This window comes from Chiloscyllium plagiosum, chromosome 13 (assembly GCF_004010195.1).
Source record: "Chiloscyllium plagiosum isolate BGI_BamShark_2017 chromosome 13, ASM401019v2, whole genome shotgun sequence".
NCBI classification, from domain to species: Eukaryota; Metazoa; Chordata; class Chondrichthyes; order Orectolobiformes; family Hemiscylliidae; genus Chiloscyllium; species Chiloscyllium plagiosum.
Genome location: NC_057722.1, coordinates 60156702 through 60173868, shown reverse-complemented (window position 1 = coordinate 60173868; position 17167 = coordinate 60156702). Strand labels below are relative to the sequence as shown.

At 39.9% G+C, this 17167-nt stretch overlaps 1 protein-coding gene across 1 annotated transcript in view; it reads left to right on the top strand.

Moving 5' to 3' along the window:
* Window positions 1-298: 298 nt before the first annotated feature.
* LOC122555635 (deleted in malignant brain tumors 1 protein-like) overlaps window positions 299-17167 on the top strand; it is a 122536-nt gene continuing 105667 nt past the window's right edge. Inside the window, exons 1-2 of the mRNA XM_043701633.1 lie at window positions 299-1236; window positions 9087-9155. Of these exons, the coding sequence (XP_043557568.1) occupies window positions 1164-1236; window positions 9087-9155 (142 nt within the window). The 5' untranslated portion in view covers window positions 299-1163. The remainder of the gene's footprint in view (window positions 1237-9086; window positions 9156-17167) is intronic.

Here is a 17167-nt window from a genome sequence, read left to right as displayed (position 1 = left end):
CACAAACCAATAGATCGGAATGTCGAGAAAGTAAGATAATGCTGATATAAACATGGTTCAAGAATTAGATGAGGTGTGCAACTCTTTCAAAAGGTAAAAAGCGTGTAACATGCAAAATTAGATGAATTCAACAGGCCAACTTTTAATTGAAACATCTGCCCAGGATCCGCAATTGGAACATATTTTAGACTTCAAAAACACTTTCAAACAACAGATCATAACACCTTAGGACATACTTTCTAGACAGGTGAGACTGAAACTCGTGCGTCTGGCCCAGGGACGTATACGATTACTGGGTCTTATAAATTTGCTTTGATTGCTGAATTATTCGGATTTGGAATAACATGATTAACACCTGGTTGCGTTGCCATATTGTTTAAATCTGTCTGGTTGTTTTTACCGAAACATTTGTACCAGCGGATAATCAGATTCCAAACAACTTGCTGAGGCCGCAATTCCTGAGCAGATCTTAAAATGTAAACTAAACAAGACAGTGCCTGAACTTAGTTGTTTCAACACGCATATTAAACGACAGCTTTCTGTATCCCACCAGTCGTTCCCCTCTGAGACACTACCTCTATTTTTGCACTTTTCACAAATAGTAAACTGTACAATCCTTCCTTTCTTCCTTCTTTTCTCTCTTTCTTTCTTTCTTTCTCATAAATGATTGTACCTGACAGGATCATGGGATGGAACATAATATGCATCTTAGCATGACCTCTTTCTCTGGCTGGGCGCAAACGTCCTTCAGAGAATGGAGGTGATTGATTTAATTCTTCGCCATGTTCTACGTAACTTTGTATGAATCCTAGAACATTGAAGAGACCGTTAATGAACATAATTATATTTAATCCTCCGATGGTTTTCAAATTTGAATCGTGGTCCGAAAACTGTCGAATTATTTCGAGCTCACTTATACACCTCCTCCCCTCCCCACCCCCATCCCCAATCCACGCCCATTGCTATCGTTTTGCCTAATTTGGTTAAAAGTATAGACAATTCGTGCATCAATTCCAGTACCCTCGCTGAAACAGAAACTGAGGAAGTGGAATGAATAACCTATTTCCTCTGGATAAGTAGAACGGCTGCCGGGCGAGAGCCACACGATCGTCTCACCGAGTTGAGCTGCAGCTATTCGCTGTTCTTTGATCAGATGTTTCTTCATGTCTCTGGTGTACTCTTGCCGTGAAATGCAGCACCTGGGGATATTCGTGCTGATTCTACACGTTTCTTTGTGTAAGTAGATCGCAATAGTACTGTCCCGAAATCTGGAAATGGTGCTTTACCTCGGCGTGGTTTGATGCATTCCAATCATTCGCATACAACTCGTCGTTGTTTGTTAAAATAAGGTTCAATTTAAAGGTGGATATTTGAAAATTCCCAACATTGCACTGCCCAAGACAGAGACGGACAGAGAGGTGCCATCCAAATTTAACAGTATATATTTCCGCAGTAAGGGTTTTTGGTGATTGCGAATTTCCTGCACTGATCACTCGAAAGGTTTCCAGAAACTCTTCACCTGAGATAGGATTAAGACATTTCAATCAATGTCTTAATCAAACCGCAATTCCGCTCTGCTGGCTGAACGTGCGGAGAGTTTACTAACCATATTTATAATTATATTGTAAATTGAGATTCCAGCCAGTTGATTAAATCAATTAAACGTTAGAGGATTCTCATTTAGTGATTGTTCACTGATATAGAGAATAAATGAACAGCAAAAAATAACGTTTATCCATGCTGTTGTTACTGCAGTTTTATGTCGTGAATTTGTTTTTTAATTTATTAATGCAAACCACAGAGTATACGAGAAATAGATATCAGTAAAAACCATATTTAGTCTCATGGTTTTGAAAGAACCCTCCACTTGTAAATATAATTTCATTATATTAACCTGCGTTGACGGCAACAAGCAAGAAACTTGTTAAAGTTAAAGCACAGTGGTATGTTTAACTCAGAAAATGATGAATATTCGCTCCGTTCAGTTTTCCTCCGATAATGAGACTTCAAGCAGCACAATACGTTCAATAATTTGGATGAATTGAATGTTGCGACGATTCCGCTGGGAATATTTTGTAGTTTTGACTGCCGGGACGAGAGCGTCTCGTCGTTTTTTTGGATCCGCGGGAATTTGACAGCTGCCAAGTTACTTAAAAAAGTGTAGTAAAAACTTTTTCTGCATATGTATTTTTAAGAACGCCAAGGTGAACATAAATCCCTTTCACGGGGAAGCAGGACATCGCAGAGGGACTGAACATTTTTTTCTGAGTCAGTCTTCACTGTAGAGGATATTAGTAGACTTTCCAAAAATATGAAATAATCAAGGGGCAAAAGATTGCGGGAGGAAATAAACACAACAGCTATCACTCGAGAAAAAGTACGAGCGACACGAATGAGTGTAAAGGTGGATAGGTCCCTGGATTTGATAGATTGCAGGCTAGACATTAAATTAAGTACCGACCAAGACTATGAATGCACTGGTAGTAATATTCCAATAATGCCTGGAATCTGAAAAAAAGTCCTAAAATGATTGGAAATTTATTTCTGCAACACCCTCATTCAAAAAGGGAAATCAGAACTGGGAACTATAGGCCAGATAGCTGAACATCTGTCATTGGGAAACAGGTAATGTGTGTATAAATACATAACCCAATCAAACAGATTCAAATGGTTTCGTGAAGTAGAAATAATGGCGGACAAATTTACCATAATTCGCTGAGGAGATAAAAAGCAGGATAGATGACGGGGAACCAGCAAACAAAACATATTTGGATTTCCAAAAGATGTTCAACAAGGGATCACACATCCTAATAGGATAATGCCCATGGTTTGGGGGTAATATATCAGAATAAAAAGAAAAAAAACTAATAAAAGACAGAAGGCCTGGACAAAGGCAGGTATTTTCAAGACCAAGTGTCGTGGCACAGAGATAGTGCAGGAGCTACAAATAATAAAGACGTGGATGCTGGAGTTAATGTACTATCACTAACTTTGCAGATGCGGCTGTACAGGACATTAGTTACACCACTTTTGGAACAATGTATGCAATTCTGGTCTCCCTTCTGTCGGAGGGCTGTTGGTAAACATGAAAACGTTCAGAAAATACAAGAATACAAGAAGCTGAGCGGTGACCTTACAGAGGGGCATGGATAGGATAAATAGACAAAGTCTTTCCCCCAGGGAAGGGGAATCCAGAACTAGAGGGCATAGGTTTAGGCTGAGAGCGGAAATATGTAAAAGGGACCGAAGGGACAACTTTTTCACGCAGAGGTTGGTGCGTGTTTGAAATGAGCTGTCAGAGGAACTGGTGGAGGCTGGTACAATGACAACGTTTAAAAGACATCTGGATGGGCACATGAATAGGAAGGGATTAGAAGGATATGGGCGAATTGCTGGCAAATGGAATTAGATTAATTTCAAATACGTGGTCGGCATGGACGAGTTGGACACAAGGGTCTGTTCCCCTGCTGTACGTCTCTGTAACTATCACATAGAGAATGTCAGGAAAGTGAAATTGAGGATTATTTGTTCAGCCATACCCTTGTTACGGAGCAAAGTCACTGGGTCGAATATTTCTCCTATTATCTCTCATGACCTTCTATGCTGTTGCAGTTTGTCAACTTGTACCAATTTTGTTCTGATCTTCAATTTGTGCAAAGAGCAATGACCATTATGGAATTGAAAAGCAAGAGCATTCATGGGGCGTGCGGGTTCAGATAAGGGCGTAGGACGCATGGAAGGGACCGTGTTCCACAGACTACAATGTTCCAGGAAAATGGACTGGCTGTGTATTTTCGATCTTTAAAGTAGAGTACCAGAGGACATCAGATAGATGGACCGTCACATATCATCATTTCCAAAGGAACACAATATCCCGTACGATGTAACTTCGCCTGCAAATGTCATAGTTTCAAATTGCTTCGTAACTCAATACTTATTCCATTCAGTCTCGGAGCCAACTGTCTGTTTTCGGTCACTTGAATGGACACAAAAAAAAGCGAAGTCGAAAGGGGCATTCAGCACGCGATCACGGTAATTACGATGACATTTGGAGTGAATTTGAGACTTGACGGGGCCTTTGCCCCTTTTCCTACTTCGAGATGTTTTTTAAATCAGAAACTCTTCACCTGAGATAGGATTAAGACATTTCAATAAATGTCTTAATCAAACCGCAATTCCGCTCTGGTGGCTGAACGTGCGGAGAGTTTACTAACCATATTTATAATTATATTGTAAATTGAGATTCCAGCCAGTTGATTAAATCAATTAAACGTTAGAGGATTCTCATTTAGTGATTGTTCACTGATATAGAGAATAAATGAACAGCAAAAAATAACGTTTATCCATGCTGTTGTTACTGCAGTTTTATGTCGTGAATTTGTTTTTTAATTTATTAATGCAAACCACAGAGTATACGAGAAATAGATATCAGTAAAAACCATATTTAGTCTCATGGTTTTGAAAGAACCCTCCACTTGTAAATATAATTTCATTATATTAACCTGCGTTGACGGCAACAAGCAAGAAACTTGTTAAAGTTAAAGCACAGTGGTATGTTTAACTCAGAAAATGATGAATATTCGCTCCGTTCAGTTTTCCTCCGATAATGAGACTTCAAGCAGCACAATACGTTCAATAATTTGGATGAATTGAATGTTGCGACGATTCCGCTGGGAATATTTTGTAGTTTTGACTGCCGGGACGAGAGCGTCTCGTCGTTTTTTTGGATCCGCGGGAATTTGACAGCTGCCAAGTTACTTAAAAAAGTGTAGTAAAAACTTTTTCTGCATATGTATTTTTAAGAACGCCAAGGTGAACATAAATCCCTTTCACGGGGAAGCAGGACATGGCAGAGGGACTAAACTTTTTTTTGAGTCAGCCTTCACTATTGAGGATATTAGTAGTCTTTCCAAAAGTATGAAATAATCAAGGGACAAAAGATTGCGGGAGGAAATAAACACAACAGCTATCACTCGAGAAAAAGTACGAGCGACACGAATGAGTGTAAAGGTGGATAGGTCCCTGGATTTGATAGATTGCAGGCTAGACATTAAATTAAGTACCGACCAAGACTATGAATGCACTGGTAGAATATTCCAATAATGCCTGGAATCTGAAAAAAGTCCTAAAATGATTGGAAATTTATTTCTACAACACCCTTATTCAAAAAGGGAAACCAGAACTGGGAATTATAGGCCAGATAGCTGAACTTCTGTCATTGGGATAACATTCTAGGCTATTACAGAAACAGGTAATGTGTGTATAAATACATAACCCAATCAAACAGATTCAATATGGTTTCATGAAGGAGAAATAATGGCGGACAAATTTACCATAATTCGCTGAGGAGATAAAAGCGGGATAGATGACGGGGAACCAGCAAACAAAACATATTTTGATTTCCAAAAGATGTTCGACAAGGGATCACACAAGCTAATAGGATAAGGCCCATGGTTTGGGGGTAATATATCAGAATAAAAAGAAAAAAAACTAATAAAAGACAGAAGACCTGGACAAAGGCAGGTATTTTCAGGACCAAGTGTAGTGGCACAGAGATAGTGCAGGAGCTACAATTAACAAAGACGTGGATGCTGGAGTTAATGTACTATCACTAACTTTGCAGATGCGGCTGTTACACCATTAGTTACACCACTTTTGGAACAATGTATGCAATTCTAGTCTCCCTTCTGTCGGAGGGCTGTTGGTAAACATGAAAAGGTTCAGAAAACACTTACATGAATGTTGCCAGGATTGGAGGAATTGAGCTATAGCGAGAGGCTGAATAGGCTAGGGCTGTTTTCTCTGGAGCGTCGGAAGCTGAGCGGTGACCTTACAGAGGGGCATGGATAGGATAAATAGACAAAGTCTTTCCCCCAGGGAGGGGGAATCCAGAACTAGAGGGCATAGGTTTAGGCTGAGAGGGGAAAGATGTAAAAGGGACCTAAGGGGCAACTTTTTCACGCAGAGGGTGGTGCGTGTTTGAAATGAGCTGTCAGAGGAACTGGTGGAGGCTGGTACAATGACAACGTTTAAAAGGCATCTGGATGGGCACATGAATAGGAAGGGTTTAGAGGGAAATGGGCGAAGTGCTGGCTAATGGGATTAGATTAATTTAGAATACCTGGTCGGCATGGACAAGTTGGACATACGGGTCTTGTTTCCCTGCTGTACGCTCTGTAACTCTATGACAAAGAAAATGAAATTGAGGATTATTTGTTCAGCAATAATCTTGTTACGGAGCAAAGTCATTGGGTCGAATATTTCTCCTATTATCTTTCATGACCTTCTATGCTGTTGCAGTTTGTCCACTTGTACCAATTTTGTTCTGATCTTCAATTTGTGCAAAGAGTAATGACCATTATGGAATTGAAAAGCAAGCGCATTCATGGGGCGTGCGGGTTCAGGTAAGGGCGCAGGACGCATGGAAGGGACCGCGTTCCACAGACTACAATGTTCCAGAAAAATAGGCTGGCGGTCTATTTTCGATCTTTAAAGTAGAGTACCAGAGGACATCAGATAGGTGGACCGTCACATACCATCATTTCCAAAGGAACACAATATTCCACACTATGTAACTTCGCCTGCAAATTTAATATTTTCAAATTGCTTCGTAACTCAATACTTACTTTATTCAATCTCTGAGCCAACCGTCCATCTTTTAAAAGTGATGAGGTAGTTTATTTTTCTGGTAACCAACAGAAATATTTCGAACGCATTGATGGTTAAGTTGGATTTTGGGCGGCCTAGAAAATTGCCTGTTCTCGGAAAGAACACACACAAACAAAAACAGGCGAAATCGAAAGGAGCATTCAGCACGCGATCACGGTAATTACGATGACATTTGGGGTGAATTTGAGACTTGGCGGGGCCTTTGCCCTTTTTCCTACTTCGAGTTGCTTTTTTTTAATCTTTGAGCAAGCACTTGACGAGTTTTAACTGGAATCATGATCGAGCGAAGCACAAAGACACGCTGAATAGCAATTTACGAAGAGTTTGAGGTGAGTGCTTGAAAGAGAAAACGGTGTGAGATGTGGGAAAGGGTGTCAGAGTGGGACCAACTGAATGCTCTCCAAAGCAGATTTAATGCATCGAATGGCTTTCTGTATTAAAAGATATTTGGAATCTGTCCAAGAAATCTAGGCGGCACGTTGGCGCAGTGGACAGCACTGCAGCCTCCCAGGGACCCAGTTTCAGTGCCAGACAATGTAGAGTTCATATGTTCAACCCGTGTCGACATGGGTTTCTGCTGGGTGCTCCGGTTTCCTCCCACAGTCTGACAATGTTCAGGTTCGACAGATTGACCATGATTAATGTGAACTGAAGTGAACTGGGTGGGATGCTCGAGGTTCGGAGAATTGATTGGGCCGAATAGCCTCTTTCTGTACTGCAGGGATTCCATGAAATTAAAATATGACGTCAGAAACTCCTCTAACACCGAGAGAGTGAACCTTGTATATTTTTGTGGTATTAGGAGACATGATTATAAGCTAATGAAATGTTTAAATTCATTGTTAAACCGGAAGAGATTCTATTAAAAATGGCCTGTGGTAAAAAAAAATAAAGCCACACTGTGAGAGGCCATAGAAGAATTCGCCTTAAACAGAGAGAGTGGAAACCAACCAGAAGTGAAGAGGAAAATAACTTGAGGGAAAGTAAGTGAAACAGTTACAGATACAACGGAGAAGAGATGCACCTGGTGTAATATGTGCGGGCGAGAGATAACGTATAAAACATAATTTTAAAAAAACTGCAGCCTGCACAGTAAAAGTGGTTAGTGCAACCCTATTAGGGAAATCTGTCGCTGCAGGCAATCAGTGCGTTTGGCAACAATCCAACTGGATCCCTGCTGTTTTCTTTATCGTTAGTTTAGACAGATAAGGAAAATCCAAAAGGATTAAAAGCCTCTTCAAATTCACGATGACCCTTTTTTTCTACTGGATTATAAAAGATAACTCTTCGCCCGACGGCGCTACATATTGGAAACCAAAACAGAAATTGCTGGAAAAAACTTAGCAGCTCTGGTAGCATCTGTGGAGAGAAATCAGAATTAATGTTTCGGGTCCAGTGACCCTTCAGAATCTTCTTCAGGTTTCCAGCATCCGCAGTTCTCTAGGTTTTATTTTTTGTTTGGCGCTAGATATTGTGTGGCTGTACTTGAGCATCGTACTATAGATATCAAATCCAAACAGGTTTATTCTCACAATTTTCGGTTCGAAATAAATTTCATCTGGGACATAGCCTTCGTGATACCATTGTGGAGAGCAGATTATGGACCTTTAAGTAGGTTCAGGGAGGACAAATAAAGCAAAATATTTATGAGGCTGGTTTTGGACTTGAAAGATATTCAAGCTCATTGATTCTAAAGCAAGCAGTTAATTTCCTACGTATCACACAAAACTGAGAATACACGTACCCTCAGAATCCTACCACACCATCTTTTGAAAATTTCACTGTACTTCTATTTGTTTTATTGGCAAAAAATAGGGATTGCTTACAAATTACCGTGGTGTTGTAACCATAAGGTGTCATATTGTTAAAATGACAAGACTTATTCTGGACAGCAGAAAAAATTACCAGTTACGGTTTTTGAAAATAAATGTATATTTAACTTCCTGACTTGGTTCGATGTGATAAGTTGTGTTTCGGAAGGAATGTGTTCGGATCGCCTTTATTTGCGCAGTCCTAGAATTCCTGCGGACTCACAGCCCTCTGTCTATAACTGACTAGCGAGGCCGCAAAGGACACTCCAGTTTAAGTAATTATTTATAGTTTAGCACGGGCCTCACTGACATTATGACGGGACGTTATGGTATCTGCTTCAGATTTCGACCAAGATGGAAAAATGCGAAAAAGTACTAACTGAACAACTCATAAAGTTCGAACGCAGACTCAATCAACAGAATACTCTCTCACATTCTAATATTCTACAATTCTATTGCGTATATGGAACATTTATCGAAAATTTAGGGCTTGAGAAACTACACAGCTAAAAAGTGCATTTCTTGATGCTATACTGATCATATTCAAACATTTAACACCTCTAACCAATCGCTATGAATTTTCACTATCTATTTCTTATATTTCAGCCTCGACAATTCGATCCACGGTACAACCTTCCAATCAAAATGCTACAGTTGATGCACAGAATGAAAAAGGTAGACTTTTCTAATGTTTAGAGCTAAATGCAAAAGTACCACGTACTGGAAAAAGAACGGATCGCTAGTACTGATTTTACAATTACTGCTGACAAGACATACATCACCCAACTCATTCCTTAAGCAAGCATTCGATATTCACGTATGCTGACAGCTTAATCTTAAACTGAATTTATTGCTTCGATATAATTTAGTCATTAAGCAATATTTTAATTCGTGGTGGTTCTGAAACGTATCCTCTCATTAAATCATAGTGAGCTCCTGATACACGTATTCAGAGTCTAACCTAAGGGTCACTACGCCTCAGGCGAAGGGGCGAGGTTGAGAACGCAGGACCGAAATAATGATACCTGCCGTTCATCCAACTGAGACAGCCTACACCTTTAACCCTTATCTCTATCGAACCTTACCTTTATACACTGCGCGTTATTTTTAACCAAGATTTGGGGCAAGAAGTCAAGATGTTTATAATTGTAAGACCCGATGATCATCAGGGACGCATGACAGACTCCAGTTTCTGTGTGATTACGTTGCAGAAGTATCATAATAAAATGCAGTGCCAGATGAAATTTATTACTAGAGCCAGCTATTATCTATTAATATTCAAACTATTCGGTTGGAAAACTAAAATGGTTAATTACACCGTGTATGCAGCTTTGAAGTTTGCCGACTGATGCTCAGGTATATGCAGATAGCTACACATAAACTTCACAATGATAGAAAATATATATTACGTTATTTTGCAATAGAGATTATTTTTTGGAGTACAAAAGGCAAGATGACTGACGTGTACCATTCCTTGAGTTTTGGAACTTTATCGAGTCGACGCCCAAAGAACCCTTGCTGAGGTCCTTTAAATACCGCGAGAATTCGGTTTAATCTCTGCCTCTTCCGCGGGATTTATGAATGAGCTTTCTCATGTGAAGAATTGGGATGCTGGTGACACAGCGCCCGTGTCTGTCCTTCAGTGTGGTCCAAAAGACTGTCACAGTTCGCTTAAATAACCATTTCCTAAATCTCAAAGACAACATGTCCTGCATACTTGGTGTGCCCTCATAGCAAGCCTGGATGAATTTCTTTCATCTTCTTGCTAATATGCTATTTACATTGGAATCTAAAGAGCGGTCTCAAATCTGTTTTTTTTTAATCAATACACTGATGTCAAAACAATACAATAATATCAGGAAATGCTCACGATTCTTCGACGTTTAATGTGTTCACCATGAACTCTCAAACGGACATCACAGAGTGCAGGAAATCCTCAAGGACGAAGGTGCAGAGCCAGAGGTGGTGGTACATGTCGGCACAAATAATGTCGGGAAGAAGAGGAAGAACATACTACAGCGGGATTTCGGAGAACTAGGAAGAAGGCTGAAAAGCAGGACGTCCAGGGTGGTTATCTCCGGTTTGCTTCCAGTTCCTCGGGCTGATGAGGCCAGAAACAGGGAGATAATGAACTTGAACGTGTGGCTGGGGAACTGGTGCAGGAAGTAAGGATTTAAATTCTTGGATTACTGGAGTATGTTTTGTGGTAAGCATAAATTATTCAAGAGAGACAGTTTGCACCTTAATAGGTTGGGGACCAGCATTCTGGCAGGCAGGTTTGCTACTGCAACACAGTAGAAATCTGTTCAGTGCAGAAAGTGGTGTGTATTAATTTTGGCGATCTGAATTTATCAATGATGTTCTCTGCTCAAGACATGTTATCCTAATTTCGCTATTTTCTCTGTTATAGACTTAAGCATCATTCCAGTTCACAGAGATGTTCTGAATTGATTCATTGAGTTTCTCAAGACATTTTCAAACTGACTCAAATTCAAACATCACATCTCTTTTGTGTTTCAGCTGTAAATTACTAAGATTACCAGGATTTTGAAGAATAGACCAGTCAAATTTATATGCTTATTATAAATTCATATATTTATTTTATTCATATCCAAACCAAATTGCATAATCTGTAATCAAGACCATTTGTAATACAACATGCTTAACACGGAAGTCTGAAATTTAAAATATTTATAACCTGCTTAAATGCCATGATTTAGGACAACAGCTGGTAAAGCAAACTAGATAAAGCAAAATATGTTTTGGTCAGAAGCACAGAATTGTATGACAATAATGCAGTCATGTACTTCGGAGAGATGAAATGATCGACAGTATCACTGGTGGGCTCACAATTAAGCTTTTTAAAGGGAAGTTTTACAATTTTTGAGAATAGTATCCAAACGAGCTGCAAATTTGACAGGGTCAGCATGTGTGGAACAAGAAAAAGGCAAGGTGGATTATATGGAATTTGCTTATAAGGACAAACTAGACTAAACCAGTTTGTGGAGGAGGCTGAATTGAAATTGGAACTTAGAGAAACTGGAGTTTGTAAGAGAAAGAAGGATAGTGGCGGAGAGGGTTCGTGTATTTTGAACACTTCACAGCTTGAATTAGAAAGAAGGTTGGAACAGGAGACTGGGAATATTGGAGAAGCTTAGGGTTGTCCTTGTCATCCAAGATTACCTGGGAGTGAAGAGGTTTTAACTATGCAAGGACTGTACCGGAATTGTTAGAGGTGAAAAAAACCATATTACGTATTTGGTAACATATGTCAAGTCTTATCAGTGGCCAAGGATTTTGAATTACATAGTTCACTTTTATACTGGGGGAATGGTGCAGTACTTTCTGGCATTTTCTGAAGACCAAGGCACTGAATAGAGGGAGGGAGATTTCAAAGTTAATACAGGTAATGAATGAGCAGATGTGGAATTGTGAGTTAAGGTTAACATTGTAAAGAAATTGGGAATTTTATACAGGAAAACTGCACTAACTGTGAGGAAAAAGGAATCTGAAAAGCATAGTGATAATAGATTGCAAATAGCAGCATTATGCTTTCAGTTAGTTAAAGTTGAATATACAACATTTACTTGCATTGAAAATCACTGATTTTGTAATTTTAACATCCTGCACCATCTTTTTTTCACATATCCGTAATATCTTGTTCTTTTTCCTTCCAGTATGCATGATAACATTTCAAAAGCTGATAGGCTTCACTCTTGGAGCGTAGAATACTTTCTTATTTTGACTGTGTCAATATTAAGCTTAGGCTACATTATCATTTTCCATGTTCCACAGCTTGGAGCCCATGGCCTCTGAGTGAAATTGCTAATTATTTCCAAATTACAAGCAGTTCTGTGCTTTGGGACATATCACTAGGAAATACATTGCTTTAACTCATTTCACGTTAAACTCTTTGCAGCCAGAGTACATTTTTGTCCTGTTGGTCTGCACTGGATTTGTACCCGTTCAGTAGAGACAGTGGTGCTGGAAAACCACAGCAGGTCAGGCTGCATTCGAGGAGCAGAAGAATCGACGTTTCGGGCATCAGCCCTCCATCAGGCTTTTTCCCGAAACATCAATTCTCCTGTTCCTAAGATGCTGCCTGACCTGCTGTGCTTTTCCAGCACCACACTCCAGACTCTGATATCCAGCATCTGCAGATGCATCTAATTGATTTGTTCCCTTAGGGTTGAGAGGCTAGTATCATTATTGGATCACCAAATTTCTTTTATAATGCCCCAGTTTTCAAATGATGGCAAATAATCTTGGATCATTACTGTTGGTAATTCTCAATTAAAACGATAGCATGACAAAGCTGTCCTTTTAAATTATAACCTTTGCTCATCATGCAGTGTAATATACATTCAAATTAGACATAAGATGCTTTAAATCACTCATTATTGATTTTCCTCACATTATCAGGTTGTATCTTGTGATTTAAACATATTTAATGCCAGTAGGACCCTTTCATTTAATTGTAACAGTATGCTGAGCTTCCCACAAGCTACAAAGGTTTGCCTCATCAATATACATTCACTAATAGAAATTTTATTTTAAATAATGTATCTCTATTTATAAATGATTCTGTACAAACAGAGTTGGAGTGAGAAAGACGCTTCATTTGCAGAAAATTTGAACTCTCATTGTATAAGGAAGGATTTGCTTCGCATGTAAATAAGAAATGGGTTGCTAGGTAACCAAGCTGCTGGATTTTAAGGTGCAAGGTGGAGGCACCACTGACAGCAAATAAATGAGCTCCAGGACACTTCTTTTTCTCATTATTTCAAATTTCATAAATGTTTCAAGGAAGTAAAAACAGAAAAAAAAATTTTGCTTCCTTATTTTTAACATTTATGACTGATCAGCACTGTGAAAATTTCATTGAAAGGTCTAACCATTATTCTTACAATATATCATCATTCAATGTATATTTAGTTACCAATGTCTTAGTGGATGCCATCTATGGAATAACTTTGCAATTGGTATGGGTTACACAAAGAGCATCATACAGCCTAGAGTCTGAGGATAATAGAGGAACAGTCAGTTCAAACTACTCAGATATTGCATACAGGATAACACAGAGATTGGAGTGTAAAATATTTTAAATAAATTTTGTGAAGATTACACATAAATGTTGAAAAAATTCACAAGAAATGAAGTGTTTTGCTTCGCTCAATTCCCTCTGGTCAGTTCATTTGTGATTGGATCTGTGCATGGTGTAAACCAGTAATGCAGATAATGAAGGTAAGCATGCAGGTACAGCAGGTAGTGAAGAAGGTTAAATAGCACGCTGGCTTCATAACAAGAGGGATTGAGTATAGAAGCAAAGAGGTTCTTGTGCAGCTGTACAGGGCCCTGGTGAGACCACACCTGGAGTATTGTGTGCAGTTCTGGTCTCCAAATTTGAGGAAAGACATTCTGGCTATTGAGGGAGTGCAGCGTAGGTTCACGAGGTCAATTCCTGGAATGGCGGGACTACCTTACGCTGAAAGACTGGAGCGACTGGGCTTGTATACCCTTGAGTTTAGAAGACTGAGAGGAGATCTGATTGAGACGTATAAGATTATTAAAGGATTGGACACTCTGGAGGCAGGGAACATGTTTCCGCTGATGGGTGAGTGCAGAACCAGAGGACACAGCTAAAAAATACGGGGAAGACCATTTAGGACAGAAATGGGGAGAAACTTCTTCACCCAGAGAGTGGTGGCTGTGTGGAATGCTCTGCCGCAGAGGGCAGTGGAGGCCTAGTCTCTGGATTCATTTAAGAAAGAGTTGGATAGAGCTCTGAAGGATAGTGGAATCAAGGGTTATGGAGATAAGGCAGGAACAGGATACTGATTAAGGATGATCAGCCATGATCATAATGAATGGTGGTGCAATCTCGAAGGGCAGAATGGCCTACTCCGGCACCTATTGTCTATTGTCTATTGTTCCAGAACTTCGGATTTTGCATTTCAAAGAGACCGTGAGCGAGATGGCGCACTTGCTGCAGTCAGTGTCCACATTTTATGAACGTATTCTGCATTTGAGCTGAGAGGAGGAAAATGAAATGAGATGCGAACACAGTAGAGCTATCTTTTTTCACACATTTGCACAGCAATGTTCGATTTTAGCACTGAGAATACAAAGTTGTGATACTGGGGTCTTTGAGCGTGTGCGTGATGTTTGCAGAGCGGGGTGAACTCACTGCTCTTCAACGCAGGTTCCTGGCGCCGTGAGGCAGCAGTGCTAACCACTGCGCCGCCCTTTGAAAGGGACTCAAAGTGACTAAAGATGAGAAATTCTACGAATAAGGAAAAGCCAGGGCAAATATAATAACAAGTAACAGAAAGTAAAGGTAGCATAAATGAAAGAAAATGAATACCAAGTAATCCAGCTCAATCGAAAACAAAGTGAACTCGAAGTCACGGACCCTACTGGTTTTCTAGATGACCATCGTGCAAGAAGTGCTGCCATCTACAGAAACGTGAATCCTGCATTTAAAAGCTGATGCTCAGGCCCTTTAGTGAGCAGCGGTAGTTTTCCTGTCCCAATTACGACTTACACCAGAGGGGTGTAATAACATCTCTGAACAAGTCGTTTGGCGAAAACATTACATTGTTAAGAAGTTGAGATTACCTCCTTCCAAACCATTTCGGTTCCCCGCTGCCCACCCCCACAACCCCCCCCCCCCCCCCCACCCCCACCTTTCTCACATTTAATGGCTTGCATTGCCCTTAACAGGCCTTGCACACAAAATAATTAATCGGAAAACATGAGTGATTTACTGGTGGCGGTTAATGGATAGAAATAAAGTGAACGTGATTAGGTGATGGTAAAAAAACATACGTGTGATAACATTTTCGATTAAATACAAAAAGGTGAGGCTGCATTCACGGTGGCACATCCGCAAGGTGGACAGTTCTTTGTATTATACATTTAGTGACCTTTGAGGCAGTCCAAGAGTAACAGAAATGTGCATCGGGTATCTTCTGAGGTCCTGCTCACAAATGGGCTTTTCCTTTTTGAAGCTGATGAGGGCGCTTGTTCCTCAGTAGCCTGCTGTCAGAGCCACGCCATTGTACGGGAAGGAGGAGGAACAGCAGAGCAACAATAACTAAGAATTGGTTAGACAGAGGAATAGACGGGCATTTCTATGGCCATAGACGTCACTCCATGATATATTGTCTTCCTACTGTCAGGGTCAACGATATTCTAGATCAGGGTCAGGATTTTTTTTCTCGGAGAAGCTGAACAATCAGGTGTTGTGTTTCGCAAAGCTTGAGCATCAAGGAGGAAGTGGACCCTCAATGAGAACTCAGGAAGATGTTAGAACATTTGCATGCATGGCCTCATATTTAGTAATGTGTCACATTCAAATGAGTATAGAAAAAAGGTGATAAAGCATATCAATTCCCCGCTTGAAAGATGGAGGAGGGAGGATGCAAGTGGGAGGCGTTGCAGTTTCTTACAGAACTGTGACTGGCTCTGGGGAAGGTGGCATCTGTAGAAACCAGAAAGATTACACCCATCTATTGCTAGGTTGAGTTGCTTGGAGAATGGTTTGATAATGTTTTTGGCAGGTTCTCAAAATAACTTGGAATGATGGCTGATGCCAAGAAAGAATATTAGAGAAGGTTACTAGTGTTCACAAACCATTTAGAATGACAGATGATGCTAGCATAGAGAAGCGTAAGTTAATAGGTGATATTGGAATAAGGCAGAGTTAAATGAAGATTGCATTAGTGTTACTTTGCATGTATTTGACCGTGTCAGACCGTGTCTTCAGAATCCTTAAGGGGGAGGGTGTGCCTTAATCTAGGTTAGAAGTTCGGCACAACATCGTGGGCCGAAGGGCCTGTTCTGTGCTGTATTGTTCTATGTTCTATGTTCTATGACACATGCAGCATAGTAAATATCTCTGGGAGTCACAGACACAGTGGAAATATGATGCTCTGGCAATAAGAGAAATGTGGCTCAAGAAAGGACATGACTATGTGTTGCATATTTCTAAGTACAAAGTGTTCAGAAGAGACAGAAAAGAAAGCAAGGATGGCATTATTCATCAGGAGAGAATTGCAGTGCAAGGGAGAGAGGATATACCAAAGTTTACTATAAATGTGGTTGCAGCTGAATAAAAACAGTGCAATTAAATCGTTTTGAATGATTAGTCTACAGATCAACAATCAATGGGTGCAGTGGAACAAACCTGCTGGATAAATACAGAGAGATGCCAGCATCATCTTGTAGTTATAGTGTGAAAGTTTATTTTAAAAGATAGACTGGGATATTGGTAGTGCAGAGGACCACAAAGTGTTCCAAGATTATGTGCAGGAGATTTTTCTGCAGAAGTATTTATTGAGTTTGATGACAAAGGATGCACTGTTGGCTGGCATTTCGCAATGAGTTTGGCCAAGTGAATCAAGTTTCAATCAGGATGCATTTATGTGACAATGACCATTGTATTATAAAATTTAGGATAATGGTGGAGAATGAGAAGGAAAATCAATTGACTGGCAGGCTACTTCAATTGGGCAAGAACTGTGTCAGTTCAGACATTCTTGTTGGTATGATAAGGGTAATACTGTTGATGTGGTGTACACAGACTTCCAGAAGACATCCTATATGTTCCACACAGCAGGCATGTAACAAAAATAAGAACTCATGGAATAAAAGAGACAGTAACAAAATAAATGTTATATTAGCAA